The sequence below is a fragment of the Spinacia oleracea genome, chromosome 3 (genome assembly GCF_020520425.1).
Source record: "Spinacia oleracea cultivar Varoflay chromosome 3, BTI_SOV_V1, whole genome shotgun sequence".
NCBI lineage: Eukaryota > Viridiplantae > Streptophyta > Magnoliopsida > Caryophyllales > Amaranthaceae > Spinacia > Spinacia oleracea.
This window is the reverse complement of record NC_079489.1, coordinates 8,333,788-8,355,490: the sequence shown is the minus strand read 5'-3', so window position 1 is coordinate 8,355,490 and position 21,703 is coordinate 8,333,788. Positions and strand designations below refer to the sequence as shown.

Genomic DNA, 21,703 nt, shown 5'->3' with positions numbered 1-21,703 from the left:
TTAGAGGTTAATTAAACATATAAACATATTATCCCATTTCTCATACTCCATTTTGGTATCTCTTCATTCTCTCTCTTAAACCAAACAAAATACTTGTATGGCCGCTAACTCGAGTTGCCGTGGAGTTACCACCTTTGGAAAACGAGTCGTCACTCAGATCTTAACTCACTCTCCAACTCGCTCCCTCTCTGCTGCTCCTGCTTCTTCCAGGTATAATTTTTTTTATGTTTTTCATTTATTCTTATGATCACTCTGTAATATTTTTTTTAATTTTTTTTTAAGATTTTGATTATAACCCATTTCCCTCTTGATAAATTGATTAATGGGTACCTTCCTCAAAAAAAAAAAAATTGATTAATGGGTATCTTTTACTTTTGTGATTTTATTTTTTAGTTTTTACTGGACTGTGAGTTGTGACCATTGTCTGAATTAAGTTTGATTTCGGGAGTTTCTTGATTGAAGATTGGGAGTGATCATCTGCTAATTTGAGCATGTTTTTGTGTTTTTGTGGATTTTTCTTTTTCCTTAAAAGATAAGTTTTGGTGGTGATTTCATTATTTTTTTGTACTATTATGATGTTGGATTGTTGGTAAGTGGTTGTTGTCCCCTTCTTGGAATTATAGTTTGTGTCAAATAATGCTAGAGTGTGTTCTATCATGTACGATCTTATTTTCGCATTTTTTTTAAATATCATGTACTCCGTACATATTTATGGGATTATTGCTAAAATATGTAAAAAATGACCCATCTAAAATTACCCTATTTTAACCAATGATGTCTTGATCTAGTGGTTAAAATTTGGAATTTTCGGATACGTAAAGTTTTTTTTTTTTTTTTCGTTGCAAGTGAGACAATATAAATTATAAATGGGACGGGAGATTCGATACCGAGACCTATTGTACACAGGCCTTCAGTCTTAACCACTAGGCCAAGACATCATTGGTATACGTAAGGTCTTAGTAGGTCTCCGAATTCCCTTATTTATAATTTGTATTGATCTTATAGTTTATTGGAAAAAAATTAAAAAACTATTTCAATCCAATTTTTTTGGGTTATTGCTAAAATATGTCAAAAATGACTTAATTGAGAGAATATTTTATCATTAGTCCCTGGACCATCCTCAATTAAGTGTCATTTTAGGTTCGGACACGCATATTGGGACTAAATAGTAGAGGAGTATAGATTTGGGGGCTCCATTGTCCTTCATTTGTTTGCTATGCCTATGAGAGTATGAGTATGTAGTACTGTAAATTTCTGGGTTTCTGACAGTGGGAAAGTTTTTACTACAAATTTACATCTTTAATTTCAGCTGTTTTTTTTCTCTTAAGGAAAGATTTCAGCTTCAATTCTTAGCCATATTTAGAAAATTCCACTGCATAAAGTGTCATCTTGCAGAAAAGTTTACTGGTAAAAATTGAAAAGAAAATCTGGGAAGGGTTAATTTGCTATTTCTGGAATGAACTAATCAAGTTGCATGTATGGAATTGAAAATCATTTTATTTTTAGTATTTCTTTCTAAAAATAATGCAGAGCTTAATTGAACAATTGAATGATAAGAGTAGATATAAGAACATATTGACAAAATTGCATATACTTAAATTCGGTGGGCGGATTTAGGAGAATATACCCAATTCAGTGATTATGCTGAGTAAAAAGAACTGTTTGAATTGACTCTTTCTTGTGGTTGTTTTGGTCTTGATTTGCTAATATAAAAACAAAAAATTTGATCTTTAATTAATTACTCCCTCCATTGACTCATAGCAAAAAAAAAAATCCAATTTATTAAAAATTGGGTGTAAAATGTGCACATTGGTGGATTTGGGCTTATGGGAGAGAAACAGAGAGAATGTAATGTGAAAATGTATCATTTAATGGATACCAGAAAAGAAATACGGGATAATCTTTTAGGGACGGGGGAGTAGTACAGAGTACTCGTACAAGTTAGTGTCATGAACTCTGTAGACATGTGGATGTTTCGTGCGCGAAGATTAGCCATAATATAATTCTTATGTCGTTTTCATGGTTTTAATGTTGCAATTTAGTGGTCAAGCCTAACCATATTGGTACTATTCTATTCCTTAACCACTGTGTTTAATAATTTTATTGGATTTGTCACAAGTTAAAATATATTATTGTCTTGTTGAACGGTTTTTCGTGGCTAGGCAATGTGTTTTTTATATGCTCACCTTATTTGAAGCAAGGTAATTGCTGGTTTTTGTTGCAACTAATAAAAATTGTGTATCTAACACGGATCTATATGGGGCCGAATGACCAACAAATATACGATGTTTGATGACACTCGTATTGTGTTAATTCTAGCATAGTTTTCAATAAATGGTGTGAATTAGTTGGTAATGTCCAGCTTGTCATGGGGTTAGTTGGTTGGTTTCTTTGGTGGGTGATGCTTTAACTTTGAAGATTTAGCTAAGTACATAACAAGCTTTTTCTTTCCTAATTAATCATTAAAGGTCGTTTTCTCGTGCAAGTACTGTTAGACATCTTCCTAAGTATCTAGTACGCGGATTCGCCGCTAAACCACAACGTAGAATATGGTTTATACTTGGTAAATGGTGGTTTTGTGTATGATGAACTTTGCATCTATTGACCTCCCCTCCTCCAAGGACCGGGATCCACTCTAGTAACTAACGGTTCTGATACCGGGGAAATTAGATGGAAAGATTAGACAATATGTTGATTATAAATCCTAGAATTAAGCACAAAAGTGTTGATCTACTTGATCAAATTTTCGGACCCGATTTCAAAAATCCTGGATCCGCCCCTAGATGGAACTGTTGATATCAACATCAGATATACTATGTGTATCTCACTATGTGACATTTTGTCTTTCTTCTATAAAAACAAGGGTACTAATGCTTAAGCATGAAATATGCCAAATGAATTATTAATTGATTCCTAAAGTAGTTAGCCAGTTGCTTGTTGATTTCCTTAGATAATTGTCCATAGATAATTGTCCATCATCTGTCATAATGCATATTGCATAGTTGCTTGTTACCCCATCATATTCTATTCCCAATTAGTTATTATCAGTGTCGTAGACACATGGGTCGTCTCAGCTTCCGTTGCGTTTTCTGTACCTTGTTAGATTTGTCGTAATTAGCGTGTATTACATGCAAAGTACGGAATAATTAATTAGTGTGGTAAGGCATGTACATGATTATTCGTAATAACCTCGGTCCTCGAATTTGACTCTTTGCAAGTTGAGTTTTTATGGCCTGACTGTACTGTCGAAATGTTCTTGACCATCATGGCATCAGATAACCAGGGAAAATCAGGATATTCCTTCATATGCTATTATGCTTTGCTTATGTATTGTTTGTTAAATTCAGATATGTCAATGAGTTGCCGTCTTGTCGGTACGATTAGGAGGACTAGGAGGACATATTAGTCAATTTGGACTAGTGAAAAAGAGCATATCCCATAGATATGCTTGCAGCTTTCTTAGTACTCCATCTGTTCCTGAATACTTGCAACAGTTTGACTTATACACTTAATTGCCAATATGCTTTTTTGACTGTAGTAATATGCAATTATATATTATTAAAATGAAAAATATACATGAAGCTAATCCAACTACATATTACACAATAGTATTTGATTTTTATATATTATAGTAAGAAAATATGATCAAAGTTAATGTATGAATAGTGCAAAAGTCAAACTGTTGCAAGTATTCACGAACAGAGAGAGTACTCCCTGATAATGCTTACGTCTTACTGAGTTCATGTCGTGTAATATCGATCATAATGTGTGTTAATTTGCTTCTTTGCAGGAGGTCACTTCATGCTTCAGTGTATGACAAGAACGTAGAAGATCATGTCCGTCCGGCTTTGGTACCAGATGATATGATCCACCCTCACTCGGACAAGTACTGGTCTCCAAATCCGAGCACCGGGGTTTTCGGGCCTGCTACTGACCAAAACGCGGCTGCAGAGCGTGGTTTCCACACTTCGCCCTCAAAAGCTGGCTACGAGTCTGTGCTTGAGCAGAAGACATTCTTCCGTCCTCTTGAGGACTTGGAGAAACCCCAACACCCTTAATACTACCTTAAACAAGATTAAGCCGCCCTAGCTGATTAATTACCATATATACACATCTGTTAAGCTAGAGGCAGGGCTAATACTTAACAGTTATAAATAATTAAGTTGTAGTTTATGCTAGTAAAAACACTTGATCTGGTTGCTTAAGTTGTGTAATAATAAATCACTTGATCATGTTCATAGAGTTTATGTTTGAGTCATTGCTTGGAAGATCAGTGTTGATAAGTTATGATATGCTTGATGATTTTGTATTTGGGTTGTGCTATGGATGTAATGTGTTCTGTTCAGATACTCAGCCATCTTGCTTATATGAATATCAGAGAGTTTATGTATACATGTTTGATTTTCTTTGTAATTTACTAAATCATAATTTTTTCTCTTTGATTTATTTACGGGGTTTAGGCACCACATTGAGGTTTAGATATAACTCTACCTTGTAGAGTTTTGTTAAAACTCCAGAGGATCCGGAATCAGTCAAAAGGTAGTTAATTATAAATTTGCCGATCTATTATGCAGTACAATTGTTCTTTTTTCTGATACTTTCAAATTATGATGCCAATTTACGGAAATAATTAGGGGTGAGCAAAAAGTTAGAGTACCCTGAATCAGAACCGGACCTGTTAAGAATCTGCGGTTCTGGGTAACAAAATTGGGAACCTGTTGCAACAGGTTCCGGTTCCGGTTCTCACTTTTTCGGAACGGGTACCCTGTACACACCAATTCTAATATGATCTATTTCCCAAAATAAGGGTTCGGACCTTATAAAAATGCTTCATATGTCTAAATTATAAAAACAATCCAAGCTAGTTTTTGAAAAATATAAATATAAAGGCAAATTTGCCAAAAAGGACATTTTATAACTCAAATTTTGCGAGAAATGACCTTATATAATTTTTTTTTGTGAAAACACACCTTAAAGTAATGTTTTTTGCGAGAAAGGACCTAAGGGAAGTTTCCGGCATTGACTGAGCTTTTCCGGCTATTGACTTGCACGTGAGCAGCACGTGTGGCTTACGTTGGCTAAAGACATTGATTTTCCCGAGTCCTTGAATTTTCAAACTTGATTTTATTTCGATTTTTTTTTTTCCAACTTTAGGTTTTTAAGCATGAATTTTGGAGGAAATTTGAGTGTGATTAGCAAAATAAAGTCACACGTGCTTCTCACGTGCAAGTCAATGGCCGAAAAAGCTCAGTCAATACCGGAAATTTACTTTTGGTTGTCACGCCTATAAAACAATAGTCAATTTAACAATAATTTATATAACTTATATAGTCAATTTAAGCCCAAGCTATAAAACAATTAAAGCCCAAACCATAAAGTAGATTTTTTTCTCAATAAATTAACAATAATTTATTTAAATTTTTAATATGACAGGGTACCCTGAATCAGAATCTGTTGGAACAGGTTCCGATTCCGGTTCTCATTTTCAGAAACCTGTTGCAACAAGTTCTTGTTCCGGTTCCCATTTTCATGAACCTGTTGCATAGGTTTCGGTTCCGGTTCCCGAAATTTTGACAGGGTACCCTGTTGTGCTCACCTCTATTATTTAATAGGTTGAATATATATAATTCCTAGAATTAATAGATTGGATTAATAGATTGATTTTCTAAGTTTATGACAAATTTGCCGATGTATTATGAGCATACAATTGTACATTCAAGTATGGAGTATATATGAATTTATGATGGCAAGTTGAACTTGTGACGACAGTTCCTTTTTGTGGAGACACTAATCATGATTAGGAAGTGATAGCAATACGAGCTAGGTAGGACACAATCTTACAACTTACAACTAACAAATGTCCTACTAAAGTGAAAAGATAGTGGCACCAAACTACCAATAGGTCTTACTCTTTAGGGTCCCCCTTTATATGTTGGAAGATTGTGTGTTACTCCATACTACTATTATTGATGTTGATTGTCTATTAGACTCGGTTTGTTCATTTTATTTTCACTTATTATATCAACAAAAATAAGTTAAGAGATAAGATATATTTAGAAAATAAATAATAAAGGCGATGCACACAAATCAATTTACAACTAAAATAAGTTCTGAAATACAGGTAAGTGAATATGAATTCAATAGAAATATAAAAATACTTCTAAATACAGAAGCTTATCAATTTATAGTATGAAGTCAAATAAATTAAGTTTCATTTCCCTTCATTTTCTTTCTCTTTTTTTCATTTCCCTTCAATTCCCTTCCTTTACTAATTAATGGTGTACCAAACAAAGCCTAAGATCATGTTCTTTAATACCTGTATTCAGAATTGATGCAATTTCGCCCAGTTTAAGTGCAATAAGGCTCCGTTTGGTAGGGCGTAAAACGTTTTCATGGAAAACGATTTTCCCCTTTTCAACCATTTTACGTTGTTTGGTTGGGTAAGGGATGGAAAACAATTTTTCATGACTCCCTCCAAGGTAAAAAACCTTTTCCATTTGAAAGGGAAGGAAACCACTTTTCCTTCTTTCCTCCTTACCTCTTTCTCCTTTTTTCCCTCAATCTTCACCATCTTCTCCCATTTTCCTTTAAGGTACCAAACAAAGGGAAATTAGTTTGAAATTGTGTTTTCCTTTAAAAATTGTTTTCCATGGAAAATCATTTTACAATGAAAACGTTTTACGCCCTACCAAACGGAGCCTAAGTTCAATTCAAATTCAGTCTGTTTAAAAAAACAGTGCTAAACAAAATTTTAAACTAGTTTTTTTTTTTTCATAATTTCCAATCTGAAACGAGTTTGTTTCAATTTTCAATATCCTAATCCTAATTGTAATCAAAATCTATAATCCAATTAGTTGTCTTTACATATTTCAAACGTAATTCAAAAAATTATGTTTGCAAAAGAAAAAAAAAAAAAAGATTGTACACAATCTAGGCATCTAAGTATATTGATTGTAATCCTTGAGCTTGCTTGTCAAAATGTTATCCAATTCCCACACTTTAGGACCATTTGCCTACATGGAGATTACGTGGATAATACTATGGATAATGATAAACCATATAACCTTATTTATTTTAGGCACTACACAATTATACTTACGGAGTTATAAATCAGATGATACTTAAAAATTGATATTTTTACATCATTTACCCTTTAAATCTCTCACACGCTAGCTGCAATATAGAGTGGAAGAGATCGAATAAAGCTTTGTCTGGTACAACATTAGTAAAGGAAAGGAAGGAAAGGGAAGGGAAAAGAATAAATGAAACTTAATTTATTTTCCGTTGTTTGGTTGGTTGATGGAAGGAAGTGAGCAGAAAAGGAAAAAAAAAATCATTTCACAGCTTTTAATTTTCCTTTTCTTCCGATTCCCCCACTTTTGGGAGGAAAGGAAAATGACGATTTATTAATGATGTTTTTTTTTCCATTTCCTTTCTTTTCCCATAACATCTAATTTAATCTTTGGAACCAAACACAAGAACCCATATTTTTCTTTCCCTTTTTCTTCCTTTCCTTCCGTTCCTATCTACCAAACAAAGCGTAAGGAAAATAATAAATTAATAACCAACTTACGAGCTTGATGGATCCTACTACATGTACACCTAGTGTACATGATATTTTTTACACCATGTTTTTCTATTGGTTGAAATGACATATTTATTGTCTTGCATTTCCCTTTTTTAGTGGTTTGATGATGTGTCAACAAATTAATGGTGGTGTACAAGAGAATCTTGTACACTAGGTGTACATATAACCTTTTCCAAGCTTGATCGAGCTATTCATTTCATTACCATAGATTTCATGATAGGCTCAAAGAGTCAAAACGGATAACTCTCCTCGTCTTTGTAAGTGCTAACCAAATTAAGCCATTTAATATCCAAAGTCTTATTCATAGACATGCATAAGGCCTAAAGTTAAGATTCCCATGCTGTTGGAAAGGAATCACAATTCACATGTCACTCTCTTCCTTATAGAAAACTGACTAGTTCCATCCATTGGATTATACTTTCTCCATACTTAAACTAGCTCCATTCTTTTAAAAGGGTAGACAAGTAAAATTGCAAGTGGGGAAACGATCAATTCTCAATCAATAGTATGGTCCTATGTATAAACTGGTCCATTCTTTTCAGTATTGGAAGGTATATATGTAACTCCAACTTGCATATGGCCGGACATCATTATCAACACTTATGAGTTATGGACTTATGGGCCATGACTAACTCTTAAGATCTCCGTATCGTGTATATATTTAAATATACTTTTAATGTAAGAAGGGACCCTACTAAATCAACACCTAACACAGGTTAACCAATCTAGCTACGCAGGTGTTCACTTGAGCCACTCCCAAATATTTTTGCAGCTGATGGGGATCGGCCATGTAACCTTCAACCTCCACGTAAATGCAGCTGATGGGGCTCGACCTCGAGTTCTCCGTATCGTGTATATATTTGAATATACTCTATTTTTTTTTACGGTATATGGTTTATTAACAAATGTTTGATCTTCATAGTTCATACATATTACTCTACAAGATAAAACCGTAAACTAATGCTGCATTCTTTAATTAAAAATCAAATAAATCACCTATTACTGTTTTTTTTTTTTTTTTTGAGGGAAATTTTAAATTCTATGTTGAGAAGTAATTTCTTTCTTTTTCTTTGAGGAAATGTTGAGACTTAATTTCTAAAATTACATTAATATAATTTTCAATACTTGTTAATTGTTAACAAATACAAAATCGATAACGTGTCAAATTAACCCCTCGACTAGTGTCAATTGTATATTATCACTTCCCCCGAATATGCAAATAACAAATTAATTAACCCTTCAATTTATGTCAATCTTGAATTGTCACTTCCCGGAATATAAGTACTTGGCACGTAATAAACTAATAGTACTCCGTTGTATTTAATTGAAGAACCGACCACAAAATATCGATTGAATGGAGATCACCCATTCAATTCACAATTTCAAACAGTTGAATGTTAACGGATGGAAATTTATGGACCTCTCTTTACAATTTTAAATTACTAGTTTTGAAGCCCGTGCATCGCACGGGTTTCGTATTATTTTATTTTATTAATTACTTTTTACTTATATTTTTAGGTGGCATTTTGTGTAATGCACATATTTCGTTTTAATTATTTGTATTAATCATGTTGAGAAAGTTATTAAATAGATATATTGGTTAACTATTGCATATACTAATTAGGAGTACCCGTAATATATTTTGAGTTGGATAATTTGTCACAAAATAAAACCTTGATGAATGGAGTCATGGAGAGTGATAAATGCACATAATTTGTCTAAAAACAGTGAACGAAATGTTTAGTACTAAATCTGATAACTTGTTAAAATGAAAATCAGAAAATCATACCTTGATCAATCTTTAACAAAGTACCTTGATATCCTATAAAAAGTAGGAAAAATATATTAAGGGTGTGTCCTATTCCCTTTCATTTTCACTTATTTCCTTAACTTATCAAAACTTATTTTAGTTATAATTATACTCACTTCAACCTTTATTTTTCCTAAACTTATGTTATATGAACATATCTGAACTTATTTTTTCTGAAATAAGTAAAAATAAGGTGAACATAACATAACCTAAGTATTGAAATTGAACAAAATATAATTCGGCTTAATTTAAACTAAACAAACCCATTGAACAAAACACAAATGGTAAGAATAAATCAATTAAATTGAACAAAACTTCAAAATGAATTTGAAAAATGTTGGTTTTATTAACGGGTGGGGTGGGGGATAGGTTTCTGTTTGGCAGTAAGGTAGAATTCAGAAATCTATATATGTTTTTTTATATTATAAAAAGAGGTTTAAAACTTAAGAACTCTAATGATTTAAAATACAAATTTTAGCTTAAAATATTTATATAAAGAGGTTTATTATCTTAAGAAATCTAATTATTTAACATACAAAATCTAGCTTAAAATAAATTAAACTACAACAGTCTTATATAAATATTAATTCTCTATAAGCAAGGTTGTCAGGATCGGGATCCTACTTTGGATCGATGAAAGGGGGTAGGATCGGATCGGTAGAATCGGATCGTAGGATCGTAAGATCCTACTAAATAGTAAAAATAATGGTTATATTATTAAAATGAAATGTACAATCATGTATTCATGTAATCTTAATACTTAAATGTCATTTTTTGCTCACATAAGATTAATACTTGTGTAGATTCAAGAGCAATTAATAAGATATGCGCAAGGTTGCTGAAATTATATTAATTTATGTAATTTAAAGTGAATAAGATACTTTTTTTATAACTAATTTGTTAATAGAAAAGTATGATATTTCTAATGATATGTGATTATGAACTATTTAGTAATAAAAAAAAATTGTTATCTTAAAATATTGTACGTTGGATCGGATCGTTGGATCGGATCGTAGAATCGTAGGATCGTATTAAGATCCTACCACTCAAAATTTTTATCGAGATGGAATCGTAAGATACTACACACATTAAGATCCTACCTAAGATCCGGATCGGTGGCGTGTTTTTGGATCGTAGAATCGTAGGATCGTAAGATCCGAATCGGGAGTTTAACAACCATGTCTATAAGTATCAACTACGGATTATTAAGGCGAAAATAAATTTTTGTTTTAATTCTATCTTATAACCATATATAACTAACAATTTGATATTTTACCATCTCTTAATTTAAAATGAATTTTGTCGCTCTTTAAAGATCCACAATTTGACAATAGGTGAATTCCCAACCCCAATTTTTTCTTTTAGAAGAAAAACATTGAATTTAATTATATTTATAGATTAGATAACTTGCCGCACCCAAATTTCTATCTTTTATCATTAATTCATTACCAATTGTTTTTAATTGGAGTTTGAGCATGCCACTACACTTTTTATACTTTTTCTATTTGCATCTATGTATAATATGGTTCTCTAATCTTGTTTTTTTCTTTTAAATTAAGCTTATTTTTGGGGATATAATTGAATCTGATTTTCAATAAAAATCAATCATTTTAAATCTACAGTTTTATTGGCTAATTACTCCCTCCGTCCCATATTAGTTCCGTTTGACCAAAAACACGGGTTTTAAGAAAAATAGAATATAGTACATGGAAAAGTAGAATAAAGTACATACGGTGATTGAGTTGGATGGAAAATTGGAATATAATACATGGGTGGGGTTTTCAATGCATTTTTAATTAGTATAATACATGAAAAAGTGGGACCTCAATAGCCAAAATTAGAAACGGGACTATAATTTTGGGATGCCCGATTTAAAAAACAGGACTATAATTTTGGGACGGAGGGAGTAATTGCAAATTACGTATATGTGTATCACTGGAATTAGTTAATTATAAAAAAACGTTAATTACATATAATAATATTAGGTTGGCTTATGTGGCAAAATTAATTAAGATATCTACCATTCTACATGACACCTTCTACTTATCTATGTGGCGCGATAATTTTTTTTAAGCTAAAATAAATCACAAATCTTATTTGTCATTGACCGAAATCGTATAAATTTCTATGTGGCGCTCTAATATTTCAGCAAATATGGAAACACGAACTTTTATTTTCCAATCGTTCCTAGTGGAATTTAAATGATGGATCAAAGAAGTAGCCATTGATGACTAAAATTAAAAGTGAAAGATGTGATTGTGTATGGCTTATGAATTAAACAATACGATCAATTTATAGGACTTAATCAATTATAAATTAGAATATGATTAGAACTTCAAATATCTATCTTGAAGAGTTATATTGCATTAGAGTAACTTGGAATCATTATTTGATTAGAATTTCCAAAATTTGATATTTCATATTATTTAAAAATCTATATATGAAAGAAAAAGGTATCCCTATGAGTTTCCACCATTGAAATGCCATATGAAGCATATAATGGACTGAACGTGAGACTGAGTTACGTTAATATTTCTATAATATATCTAAATATTTGTTAATATATATTTTATATTTATCTTTTTGTAAATATATATTTTATAAATATATGTTTCCACATGAGTCTATAACTCTAAATTAGAAATTTTATTTTTTATTGGCCGAAATCAATAGTAATTATCTACGTGGCACCCGATTTTTTTAATTCAAAAATAAATTAGAAATCTTATTATTCATTGGCCGAAACTATTAGTAATCCTAGGTGGCGCTCTAATAACTCAGCAAATATGTCTTCTTTATATATGTATATTAGATTGTTACTTACTCCCTCCGTCCCGGAATACTCGACCCGGTTTGACCGGCACAGAGTTTAAGGGACTTGAATTGACTTATTTAATTTAATAGGTAGTAGTTGATAGTGGGGTATTATTTTAATATAGTTAGTGGAAGGTGGGTTAAGAAATGGGGTTAGGGGAGTAGGGGTTGAATTTTTAATTATTTTTTGTATGAAGTAGGGGGTAGGTGAGTTAATAGGGGTGGAGTGAGAAATAATATAATATTGTTAGAATATTTTCATTTTTAGAAACAGGTAAAGGACGGCCCGATAAGGAAAACAGGTCAAGTATTCCGGGACGGAGGGAGTAATTATTTATCCTGCATTATACCATGATTTTGACACGTTCAGTTTATTCCTAGAAAAATGAAAATTACTAACCCATAAGATTCGATCTTTAGATTTGGACTGATTTTATTCTTAAAGAATCAAATCCTCAATTTCTTAACCATCTATATGACTGGGTGAAATTGTGAAATTGTCACCCACTCTTTAGCAATCAACTCGTTTTCAATGTTTGTTCTTTGCATATTCTTTACTAGTCTTCATACACGCGATACATGCGCGGTATTTTCTATCAAAAATATAAATTTTAGAGGTTCTAAAATAGTACTCCCTCCGTCTCTTTTTGTTTTTTACGTATTCCATTTTGGGTGTTTTATTTTGTTCTTTACATTTCCTTTTATATTGTCACATAATGCATTAATATTCTATCAAAATTTGTGCCCAAATATTATTTTAACCAATTAAATCCATTGGACATTAAATATTTCTCATTTTCCCAATGTCAGATTTTTGATAAAAGTGAAAACATTATAAATAAACGTAATTTTTCTTGTTTAAATAAAAAAAGTAGAGGAATCTCAATGCACATTAAATAGTCGTTAAATCGCGTGAAAAACATCAAACGTAAAAAACAAAAAGAGACGGAATGAGTATTTGGTGTATATTTATAATATTGTTAATACAGTGAATGACAACTAACTTAGTTGGTAAAGTGAAGGGGTGGTACCAAGATCTGGGGTCGAATCTCGTCTACAAAATTAATCCGATGAACAATATATTTATTGTACACGGGTAAAGATGGCCGAAGCCCGACCCGACACGAAAAAACCCGGCGCGACACGGGCATGAAAAAAGCACGGCTCAGCACGAGCATGAAGTAGTGGGGTGTGGCCGGGCCTGGGCCACTTTTTTGGGAAAAGCACGACAAGACACGACACGACTTGACCCGACCCGACAAAGCACACTAAATTTAGTAAAAAAATAGGCTTAGACACGACGACCCGACCGATCGAGAATGGACATGGCATGGGCCCAACCCGAAACTCGACCCAACCCAGCACGGCAGCACACAACCATCTTTAGACCATAACACGGGTGCGTACAAGACCTTTTATATTATTAACATCAACATGGGTAGTATAAGCATTTTACAAGATAACACCAAAATAAAGTCAACCTCAAGAGTTCTCTTCTAAAATAAAAATAGAGATCATATCACAGTTGCCCTTTTCTTGAAATATATAAGAAAGCAGCATTAGGACTTAGGAATTAGGATTCCCTTCTCACGAGGAACACTTAATATACACAATTTTTCACTCGATCTATCGTTCATACTTTACACGTATCTGAATAATAAGCCACATTCAACTTTTAAGGCAAACCCCTTGATGAGAAAATACTTTCCAAACTATACTAGGTAGGTATATATGATTCAGAATCCAATATACATATTGATAATGTTAATAATACACCAGGTTAATATGATCAGAGTGACCACCAGAGTTAAAATATGTCCTATACTCTTATCTTTCAATATGACCACAATATTTTGCTGAAATTTGATTATAGGAACAGATCAGACTCGAAACTCTGTGGTAGTGAAAAATGCTTCAGCCAACAGGACCCAACACAGAGCTTGAGGAAAGGCATCATGTACTGTACAATCTAACGTTGACTTGTTTCCATGGGACAGTTTCTGCGAAATGAATCCTTCAAACATCGCCACAGTCAGGTAAACTTACAGTATCAGCAACTAGGATACGAGCAATTTGATGTTACCCTGAAGCAAGTGCAAATATAATAACATGTTTAATACTCCTGTCATATTGGAATCAAACGATGTCCAAACATATGACACTTCTTTATATATACTACCTCGAGTTGGCAAGGACATTGAGGAAGGATCACCTTTATCTGAATCGATATCCATACACCCTTTTGTTGCATCTTACATAGATCTGCAAGTCAGCAGGAGCAAACAGCAGATTAAGTAATGTCATGCAGTAGTGGGGCTTCTGATGCACCGGCATGATTTACCTGAATAAAATTAGAAACTTGAATAAGTGCAAATGTTCAATCATGATCAGCAAAATTTATTCAGAAGGAAGAAGAAAAAAAGCATCAAATACATCAACTAAAAAAACCACCTCAAAAAATGGTACCTTGCAAGAAGTAAGGAATCAATGGCAAGGCTTGCCTAACTTATACGGAGTAACTGTGTCTGTTATATGCTTCTTTTAAATATCACAGGGGTATTTTGGGCCATTAAGGTATTGAGAAGTGGTTTGGCTGACCTAGGGACTAATTTCGATTTTCTCCTCAATGGCGGAAAGTTCTTAATTCTGTTTTACATTTACGTAGAAACAAGCTTAAGAGTCAACAAGCTTAAGACCGATCAGAGCATCAAAATGGTTCGAGGTGCATCACTGCAATCTGCAACATTTCTCTGGCCTTCTTATCAGGAGTACAGCCAGTTGACTCCATGTGCTGGTACAATTCAGGAACCTGGTTCATAAACCACTTCATTAACCTAACCAGTTCATCAGGAAACAAGAAATAAGGCAGTAGAACTACAATATGACAGTGAAGAGAATTTTTTGTTGACATATGTTCGATATGTTCTCAGAAGAACCATGTTTTGTCCAAAAACTTTAATTATCTGCTCAAGTTGTCTAATCAAGTGAACAATTAAATGAAGATTGAATTATAACCATAGATCAGAATTCAGAAGCACATAAAAACTTTAAGGTGTTTGAATGAATGAAGGGCACACAACTAAAATTTCTCAATTAAACAAGTACAAATATCGTTAAGCTTTCTTTGCTTTCTACAAATGAAGCAAGTCACTCTCTCTATCCCAAAATAATAGGCCACCATTCTAATTAAGTTTGTCCCTAAACAACACGCTACTCCTAGAGTTTAGTAGTAAGTAAACTTTTAAACTATCCCAAAACTCCCTCAAAGATACCATTATAAATGCTCCAAATAGAGACTAAATTACTCCATATAAAGACAACATTGGTATGGTGCAAATGAGAAGGATAGTTTAAGTACATTAGCTACGTTCCTCAACAAATTATCTCAAATCAAATGTGGCCTAAAAGTTTGGGACAGAAGGAGTGCAATACCAGGATTATAAACGCAATTAAAACTAAAAATTATCTAGAAAACACACCTTAGTAAACTTCTTTGATCTGATAAAAGCTTTCATAAGAGTGGTGTATGTAAAAACATCTGGACTAATGCCCTGCGATAAAAACAAAACATTAAATTAAGTTGTGAAATACATTGTCCGGACGTCAAGGTGAACTGATGAAGCAAACTTCTAGAGATGTCACTTACACTTTCTATAATATGGTCATATACAGAGAGTGCCTCAAGATGTCTTCCAGCAATGCCAAATGCATTGATCAAGATATTGAGCATGATAAGGTTCGGTTCAATACCTTCTGCTTCCATGATTTGCAGAACCTTCACGGTCTCTTCACATAATCCCTTAGCCACATAAATGACAAAAAAAAAAAAAGTCTATCAGCCAATATAAGTGATGTCATAATGTGTAATCATTTACTCGACCACGATAAAGATAAATAGCATGTAGCACTTTTACCAGATGACTAACCATGGGAAGAGATTATTCATAATCAATGCAGTCTCCAATTTCATTCTACATAACCAAGTGATTGAGCCCACTCACAGACTCGTGAAAACCAGATCTTCCCAAGGAATTAACAATTACTCGTACAAGATTTAAAACTGGCAATAAGTACATACATAGTAATGAAAATATGAAATACAAGAAAATAGTGGGAAGTGAAAGATGGGAAACGTTAATAACAGAGATACAAATAACATGCATGGCATTGCCTCTACGGCTCTACCCCTCCTTTTCCAACTCTTTCTCTTCTACCATGTTTATGAGACCCATACCGAGAAGTCTTTTAGGCATAAAAGCATCCTTGCAGGATGGCCCAATGTCCATACTCCTTAGGAACAGTATAGATTGACTTGGAACACTGAACCCAAAATGGTTTTTATCTATGTTGCTCAACGGGTTTAAATGTCATGTTTGATAAGGTGTCGGCACTCCGGTCCAAAATTTTGTACTTACAACGACATGGTCAAAGCAGTGTCATGACTAGCATTTTAGATACTTCTACCATATAAAGTGTTCTGGAAACAATCGATGAAAAAGTAATAATTAGTGGTTAAATTAAAAAACGATGAAGATCAAAATATGAGTAAAAGCTACTCAAAATATCCAATTGTAAACGCAACCACTAAACACCCCGCTATTTGAGAAAGAAAGTCAAGGGGATCCCAAAACCAAACACAGACTATCCCCTCCCTCCTAAACATATTATCAGCAAAAATTACTCGAATTAAAAAGAAGAAAAGCCACTCAAAACTTATCAAATTAAAAAGAACATAAACTTCATTCAATGTAGCACTACCAACACCAGTAATTGCTCTTTCCCGTTGTGGTTCGTTGATGGAGAGTTCTACAATCTCAATCTCACAAATATAGACACCCACATCTAATGTATCTTCACTTGAACAAAGATTAAATGAATAAAATACTAAGTTGTTAAGATTAAGTTTTCTAAAAAGTAGTTACCATTTAAATATTTTAACCTTCTGTAGCACCTTTGCTTTCCATATCTTCTTCAAAAATGGCAAGATGACCTCATGTCTCCTTTACTTCGTTGTACTTCTAGATGAATGTTTCGATAATACAGAAATTGATTTGTGACTGTGAGTTAGTGAGTGAGTTAGTCTACAATTTCAGTCAAGTCTTAATTGAAATTACATGTTAGTTTAGTTATTGTAGTCTGTAGACTTGTGGTGCTGGCGTGCTGCTCCCAATTCCCATATGATATTATCATTTTTAGTTGGTTAGTTTAGTTGTTGTGATTTGTGGTGCTCCTGTTTAGTTGGAAAAAAAGCTACAAATCCCAGACATTGAGCTATCATAGTTTAATAGTCCCTTGCTTATGCATAACCCAATATTAGAAGCTTATGTGAACTCAAAAGTAGTTTGGAATTACACCTTTTAACTCAATTTTGCAGTTTGGAACTTAAGGCTCTTACTATGTTGGTTAGATTTTAAGTGAACTAAATCATTACCAAGAGATAAACATCATTTGCCCGAGGTTATTGTGCTATACAAGGGTGGACGGGAATACTGCTCCCAATTCCCATATGGTATAAATCACGGTATCAACCAATAACTTGGTCACTTGTCGAAGTTGATAGGCCTATGACCAAGAGCCCTATGGTGGACGCGTCTTGGCCAGACCATTACTAATGCAATTGCGACCATTTTTCACCTAATTACTAATGCAATTGCGACCATTTTTCACCTGATTTGTATGAAACTAGATAATTTTGGGTTATATAAATTTTCAGGTCCCTTGGCATTTGATTTCGTCCACACTTACCAAACTCCTTCCTAAAATATTGGTATTTGACACTCAATTTAAATATTGCATTACCAAGTGATCCAAAATATTACATTACCAAGAATTTTGTTGAAATGATGTTGCACTATAATATAAAGACCTTAAAGTTGTTTATATGCTATAATCCGCCGAGTATGCTTGAAAATGGTCCTGAAATTAGCAAGCACAAAGTTCAAAGCATAAAAGATCCCCAATGTATAGCAAAATGATATTTAATACCTCTCTGATGATTTCAAGCATACTCGACGGACATCTTTATCTCCAATCCTAATCATTTCGTACATAGGCCTAATAAACTTCAAAAAGTAATCAACATTATCCCACCAAGTGTAGACACTACTTTGAGCGTGTCGCGGTAAGTACAAATTTTGGGTCGGAGTGTCAGATCCTCTGACACCATAGCAGATATGACACCTAAATCCGTGTCTGAGCAACACTGGAACCATATATGAGCCTAGCTCATCGACAAGTTTTACTCATATACCCATATCCTCTAAAAGAATAGGAAAAAAGATCTCCCTAAGTGGATAGTAGGTTCCAAGAGTGTATGTTTCCCCCTACGGACTTGGAACCATAAATGACATCAGGACCAAACCAATTCCCTGAAGGAACCCTAAGGCCCCTGACAGCTCTTTGCTTAAACCAATCCTTAAGATTTAAAAGGTCGTATTGTTTAAAGTCAATCTAGCAGCTTGAAAACTGACCTGCTTCCAGCTTATAATCCTCAAGATTAAAGCCTTCTAATTGCTGTAAGTTGTTCTGCCTTTGAGCATATAATTCCCTCCCTTCCATCACCATTAGGATTCCTTCCCCATTCACTAATCATACCATTTCCATCCTCTATCTTTCTCCATTTTCCCTATGTGGACACATAATTTTCCTAGAAAGATCTCTAAAACTAACAAATCAGGAAAACAAAAGGTTTAATCCCATTTCAAATGAAATATTGGCATATATAATTAAAGATAGTATGTCTTTCCACCTTTCTCTTTCACTAATAATGATTGCATTACTTAGAAGCAATATATAGCATTGCATCCGAAAATAGAAGCACGGGCAATACAAACATGCATCAGAAAACAAGAGTAACAGATATGACGCGAAAGAAAGTAATTATACCTGTTGAGCAAATGCATTAGCCATTACAGAATATATGTTTGATGACATCTGAACACCTTCTGCTCTTAGAGCAGATATGCAATCTCCCGCGCCCTGGAATCTGCTGAATTGTCCATAAATGTCAACCAGAACAGCATATACAGCTCCACTCTTTTTGTGACCTCGGCGTTTCATTTTCTGCAGATGTTCCTTCAACAAATCCCACTTCCCGTGATCTCCTAGCTGACTAATCAAGATAGTAAATATCTTAGGATCAGGATACAATCCCTCATCTTGCATATCAGTAAACAAAGCAAGCGCCTTCATATATTCCCCAGCCTTACAATGCCACTTGATCAAAGAGTTCCATGTCATTATGTCCGGCACTACCCCTTCCCTACGCATCTTCGCCAAGACTTCCAAGGCTTCATTTAACTCACCATATTTCCCAAATGTATCAATAATACTATAATATATCCGCCTATCCAAAGGCAACCCCATCTCACTTACCTCCCCTATAATTTCCATCGCCTTTTTCCACATCCCATTGTCTCTGTACAGCTCAATCACCCTACTATACGCATATGAATTCAACCGAAAACCCTTCTTCTTCATATCCCCAATAATCCGCCAAGTATCACTCAACCTCCTTGCACTCACATAATAATCCAAGAAAATTTCAAATGTCTCTCGATTTCGACCAACATCCAATTCCTCCATCACCATCAAACCTCTATGAGCAAGATCATACAACCCTTTTCTCAAAAACCCTCTTAGCAAAGCATTGAAAACCCCAACATTAGGTCTCAACCCAAGAAAAATCATTTCTTGGAAAATCATTTCAACTTCAAGGGTTCTACCAACACTTCCTAAAGCCTCAATTAAACATGAATAGCAGAAAAGATTAGGGGACATACCCATTGCTTGCATTTCAGATATACACAACATAGCTTTATCTACACTCCCTTTTTTACAGTAATTGCTAATTTTCTGACTATATAACTCTAAAGATTGCTCTTTTCCAACTGGGTATTCCATAATTAACTTGTTGTAACTATTGGGTAAGTTAATTGAGGTTTTCATAGTTCCAATTTGAAAAATTGAAAGGCAAGAACAAGTATATGTGCTTGGTTTTTTTGTGTTGTGAGGGGGATGTGGATAAATTGAAGAGATGAGAAAAGAAATGGGATACCTGGTTAAAATTGAAGGGGTTGTGAAGAAGGCATTGCAACGCAGCTCCATTTTCGTGAAGAAATCAATCCCAAATTCAATTTTCTGCAAATTATTTCGAAGCTAGCGCGACCAACCGTTGCTTGGGAGGATATTTCTGCCCCTCTTTCTTTTCTCTCACCCATGTAGAATTGAATAGTGTCAATTGGGTGGAAATGTGGAATTGTGGATATGTTTTTTTTTTTTTTGTTGCCGAATGGGAGGCAAACGAAGATGTTAATATGATGTTGAAGAATGAGTATAGAATTTGAAATGCAAATTCTTCAATTGGATATGAAATGTGAGACTAATAAATAGTACTCCCTCTGTTCCTAAATACGTGTCTACTTTGGACACACGGTAATTAATAAAAGAAAAAATTAATTTAAATAATCCATCCTTTCGACGATTTTCCATTAATAATCCAACCTTTCGATTATTATCTAATAATCTAACATTTGAACCCCATTAACTTTTATTACACCCAAATGACCGTTTACCTGTTAACAAGGTCACCCTCTTATTTTATTAAAAAAAAAAAAAACTAAAAAGCTTTTAGAAATACAATATAACTGTTTTTTTTGTTTTTAAAAATATTAAACTCCTCCCTCTTTTCTCGTTTCTTTCCTTTGTCTTCCCCAAATGAATTTTGGCCACCTTCTTCACTGATCCATGCCAACCAGTCAGCCATCACCTGCGGCTTTTCGAACGGTCATCGTCGCTTCAAATACTCGAAGCCCAGATTCACGCAAGGCAACAAATTACTACCAAATGTCTAGATTCGCATAAGCCCCAAGAAAATCAAATTGGGGGAAGAAGAAAAAATTAAAGTTCTTGTTCAAATAATTTGTGGCAAAATTTGAACAATTATGTTCGCATCAGGCATGAATTTAAGTATTTGTTGTTTAATTTCGATCAAATTAATACTTTTCCAACTTTTTTTTAACAATTTGGAAATTAAATCCAAATTTACATTCAGGCACATTAAATTAAGGAATAAATAGGTTATATAATTTGGGTGAGTTGGAGGGGTTGGTCGGCAGCGGTGGTGGTTCTTGAAGGTCGTCCTTGTTGGTGGTTGTTGCGGCAATGACGAAAGTGGATACTAGTTGTTGTTGCTGCTTTGGGTTTCTGTTGTAAACTATCTGCTGATGTAGATGTGGGTGAGAAAAGAAGGGACAGAAAATGTAAGTGACTGAATAGTGCATAAAATTAATTTTATTGTGGTTTATTTTGATGATCAAATGATGATGACGACAATGGTGGTGGGAGTGAGTAAGGCTGGTGGTGGAGGATAGAGAAAAAAGAGGGGATGTGGGGCGGTGGAGGAAGGAGGAGAAAAGATGACAATGGTGGTGGGATTAGAGTAAGGACAGAGATGAGAAGGAGGAAGGAAAGAAAAAGTAAAAAGAAATTAT

General features: G+C 33.8%; 2 protein-coding genes across 7 annotated transcripts; one reads left to right on the top strand and one right to left on the bottom strand.

Annotated features, from left to right (window-relative positions):
• Positions 1 to 4,392, top strand: LOC110798216 (late embryogenesis abundant protein At5g17165). The gene is made up of 2 exons (XM_022003387.1): positions 1 to 210; positions 3,791 to 4,392. The coding sequence occupies exons 1-2, from the start codon at positions 98 to 100 to the stop codon at positions 4,056 to 4,058; spliced, it is 381 nt and encodes a 126-aa protein (XP_021859079.1). The 5' UTR covers positions 1 to 97; the 3' UTR covers positions 4,059 to 4,392.
• A 9,471-nt stretch (positions 4,393 to 13,863) lies between these two features.
• Positions 13,864 to 20,553, bottom strand: LOC110798202 (pentatricopeptide repeat-containing protein CRP1, chloroplastic). Of its 6 annotated transcripts, none has more exons than XM_022003375.2 (6): positions 19,098 to 20,553; positions 15,859 to 16,011; positions 15,692 to 15,763; positions 14,679 to 15,021; positions 14,392 to 14,553; positions 13,864 to 14,296 (listed from the first exon to the last, which is right to left on the bottom strand). In XM_022003375.2, exons 1-4 carry the CDS (start codon positions 20,316 to 20,318, stop codon positions 14,920 to 14,922), a joined length of 1,548 nt encoding a protein of 515 aa, XP_021859067.1. In that variant the 5' UTR covers positions 20,319 to 20,553; the 3' UTR covers positions 13,864 to 14,296; positions 14,392 to 14,553; positions 14,679 to 14,919. The 6 variants fall into 6 exon arrangements, with proteins under 6 accessions (XP_021859067.1, XP_056694547.1, XP_021859069.1 ...); XM_056838569.1 differs by having other exon boundaries at positions 14,679 to 15,046; positions 19,098 to 20,533; XM_022003377.2 differs by having other exon boundaries at positions 14,425 to 14,553; positions 19,098 to 20,530.
• Between the last annotated feature and the right edge of the window lie 1,150 nt (positions 20,554 to 21,703).

Excerpts from the sequence above, each read along its gene's own strand:
- LOC110798216 (XM_022003387.1), top strand. The coding sequence starts at position 98 with ATGGCCGCTAACTCGAGTTGCCGTGGAGTTACCACCTTTGGAAAACGA. Across the intron at positions 211-3,790 it reads GCTGCTCCTGCTTCTTCCAG|GAGGTCACTTCATGCTTCAG; the intron begins GTATAATTTTTT and ends GCTTCTTTGCAG.
- LOC110798202 (XM_022003375.2), bottom strand. The coding sequence starts at position 20,318 with ATGGAGCTGCGTTGCAATGCCTTCTTCACAACCCCTTCAATTTTAACC. Across the intron at positions 16,012-19,097 it reads CTAATGCATTTGCTCAACAG|GGATTATGTGAAGAGACCGT; the intron begins GTATAATTACTT and ends TATGTGGCTAAG. Across the intron at positions 15,764-15,858 it reads ATGACCATATTATAGAAAGT|GGCATTAGTCCAGATGTTTT; the intron begins GTAAGTGACATC and ends TTTTTATCGCAG.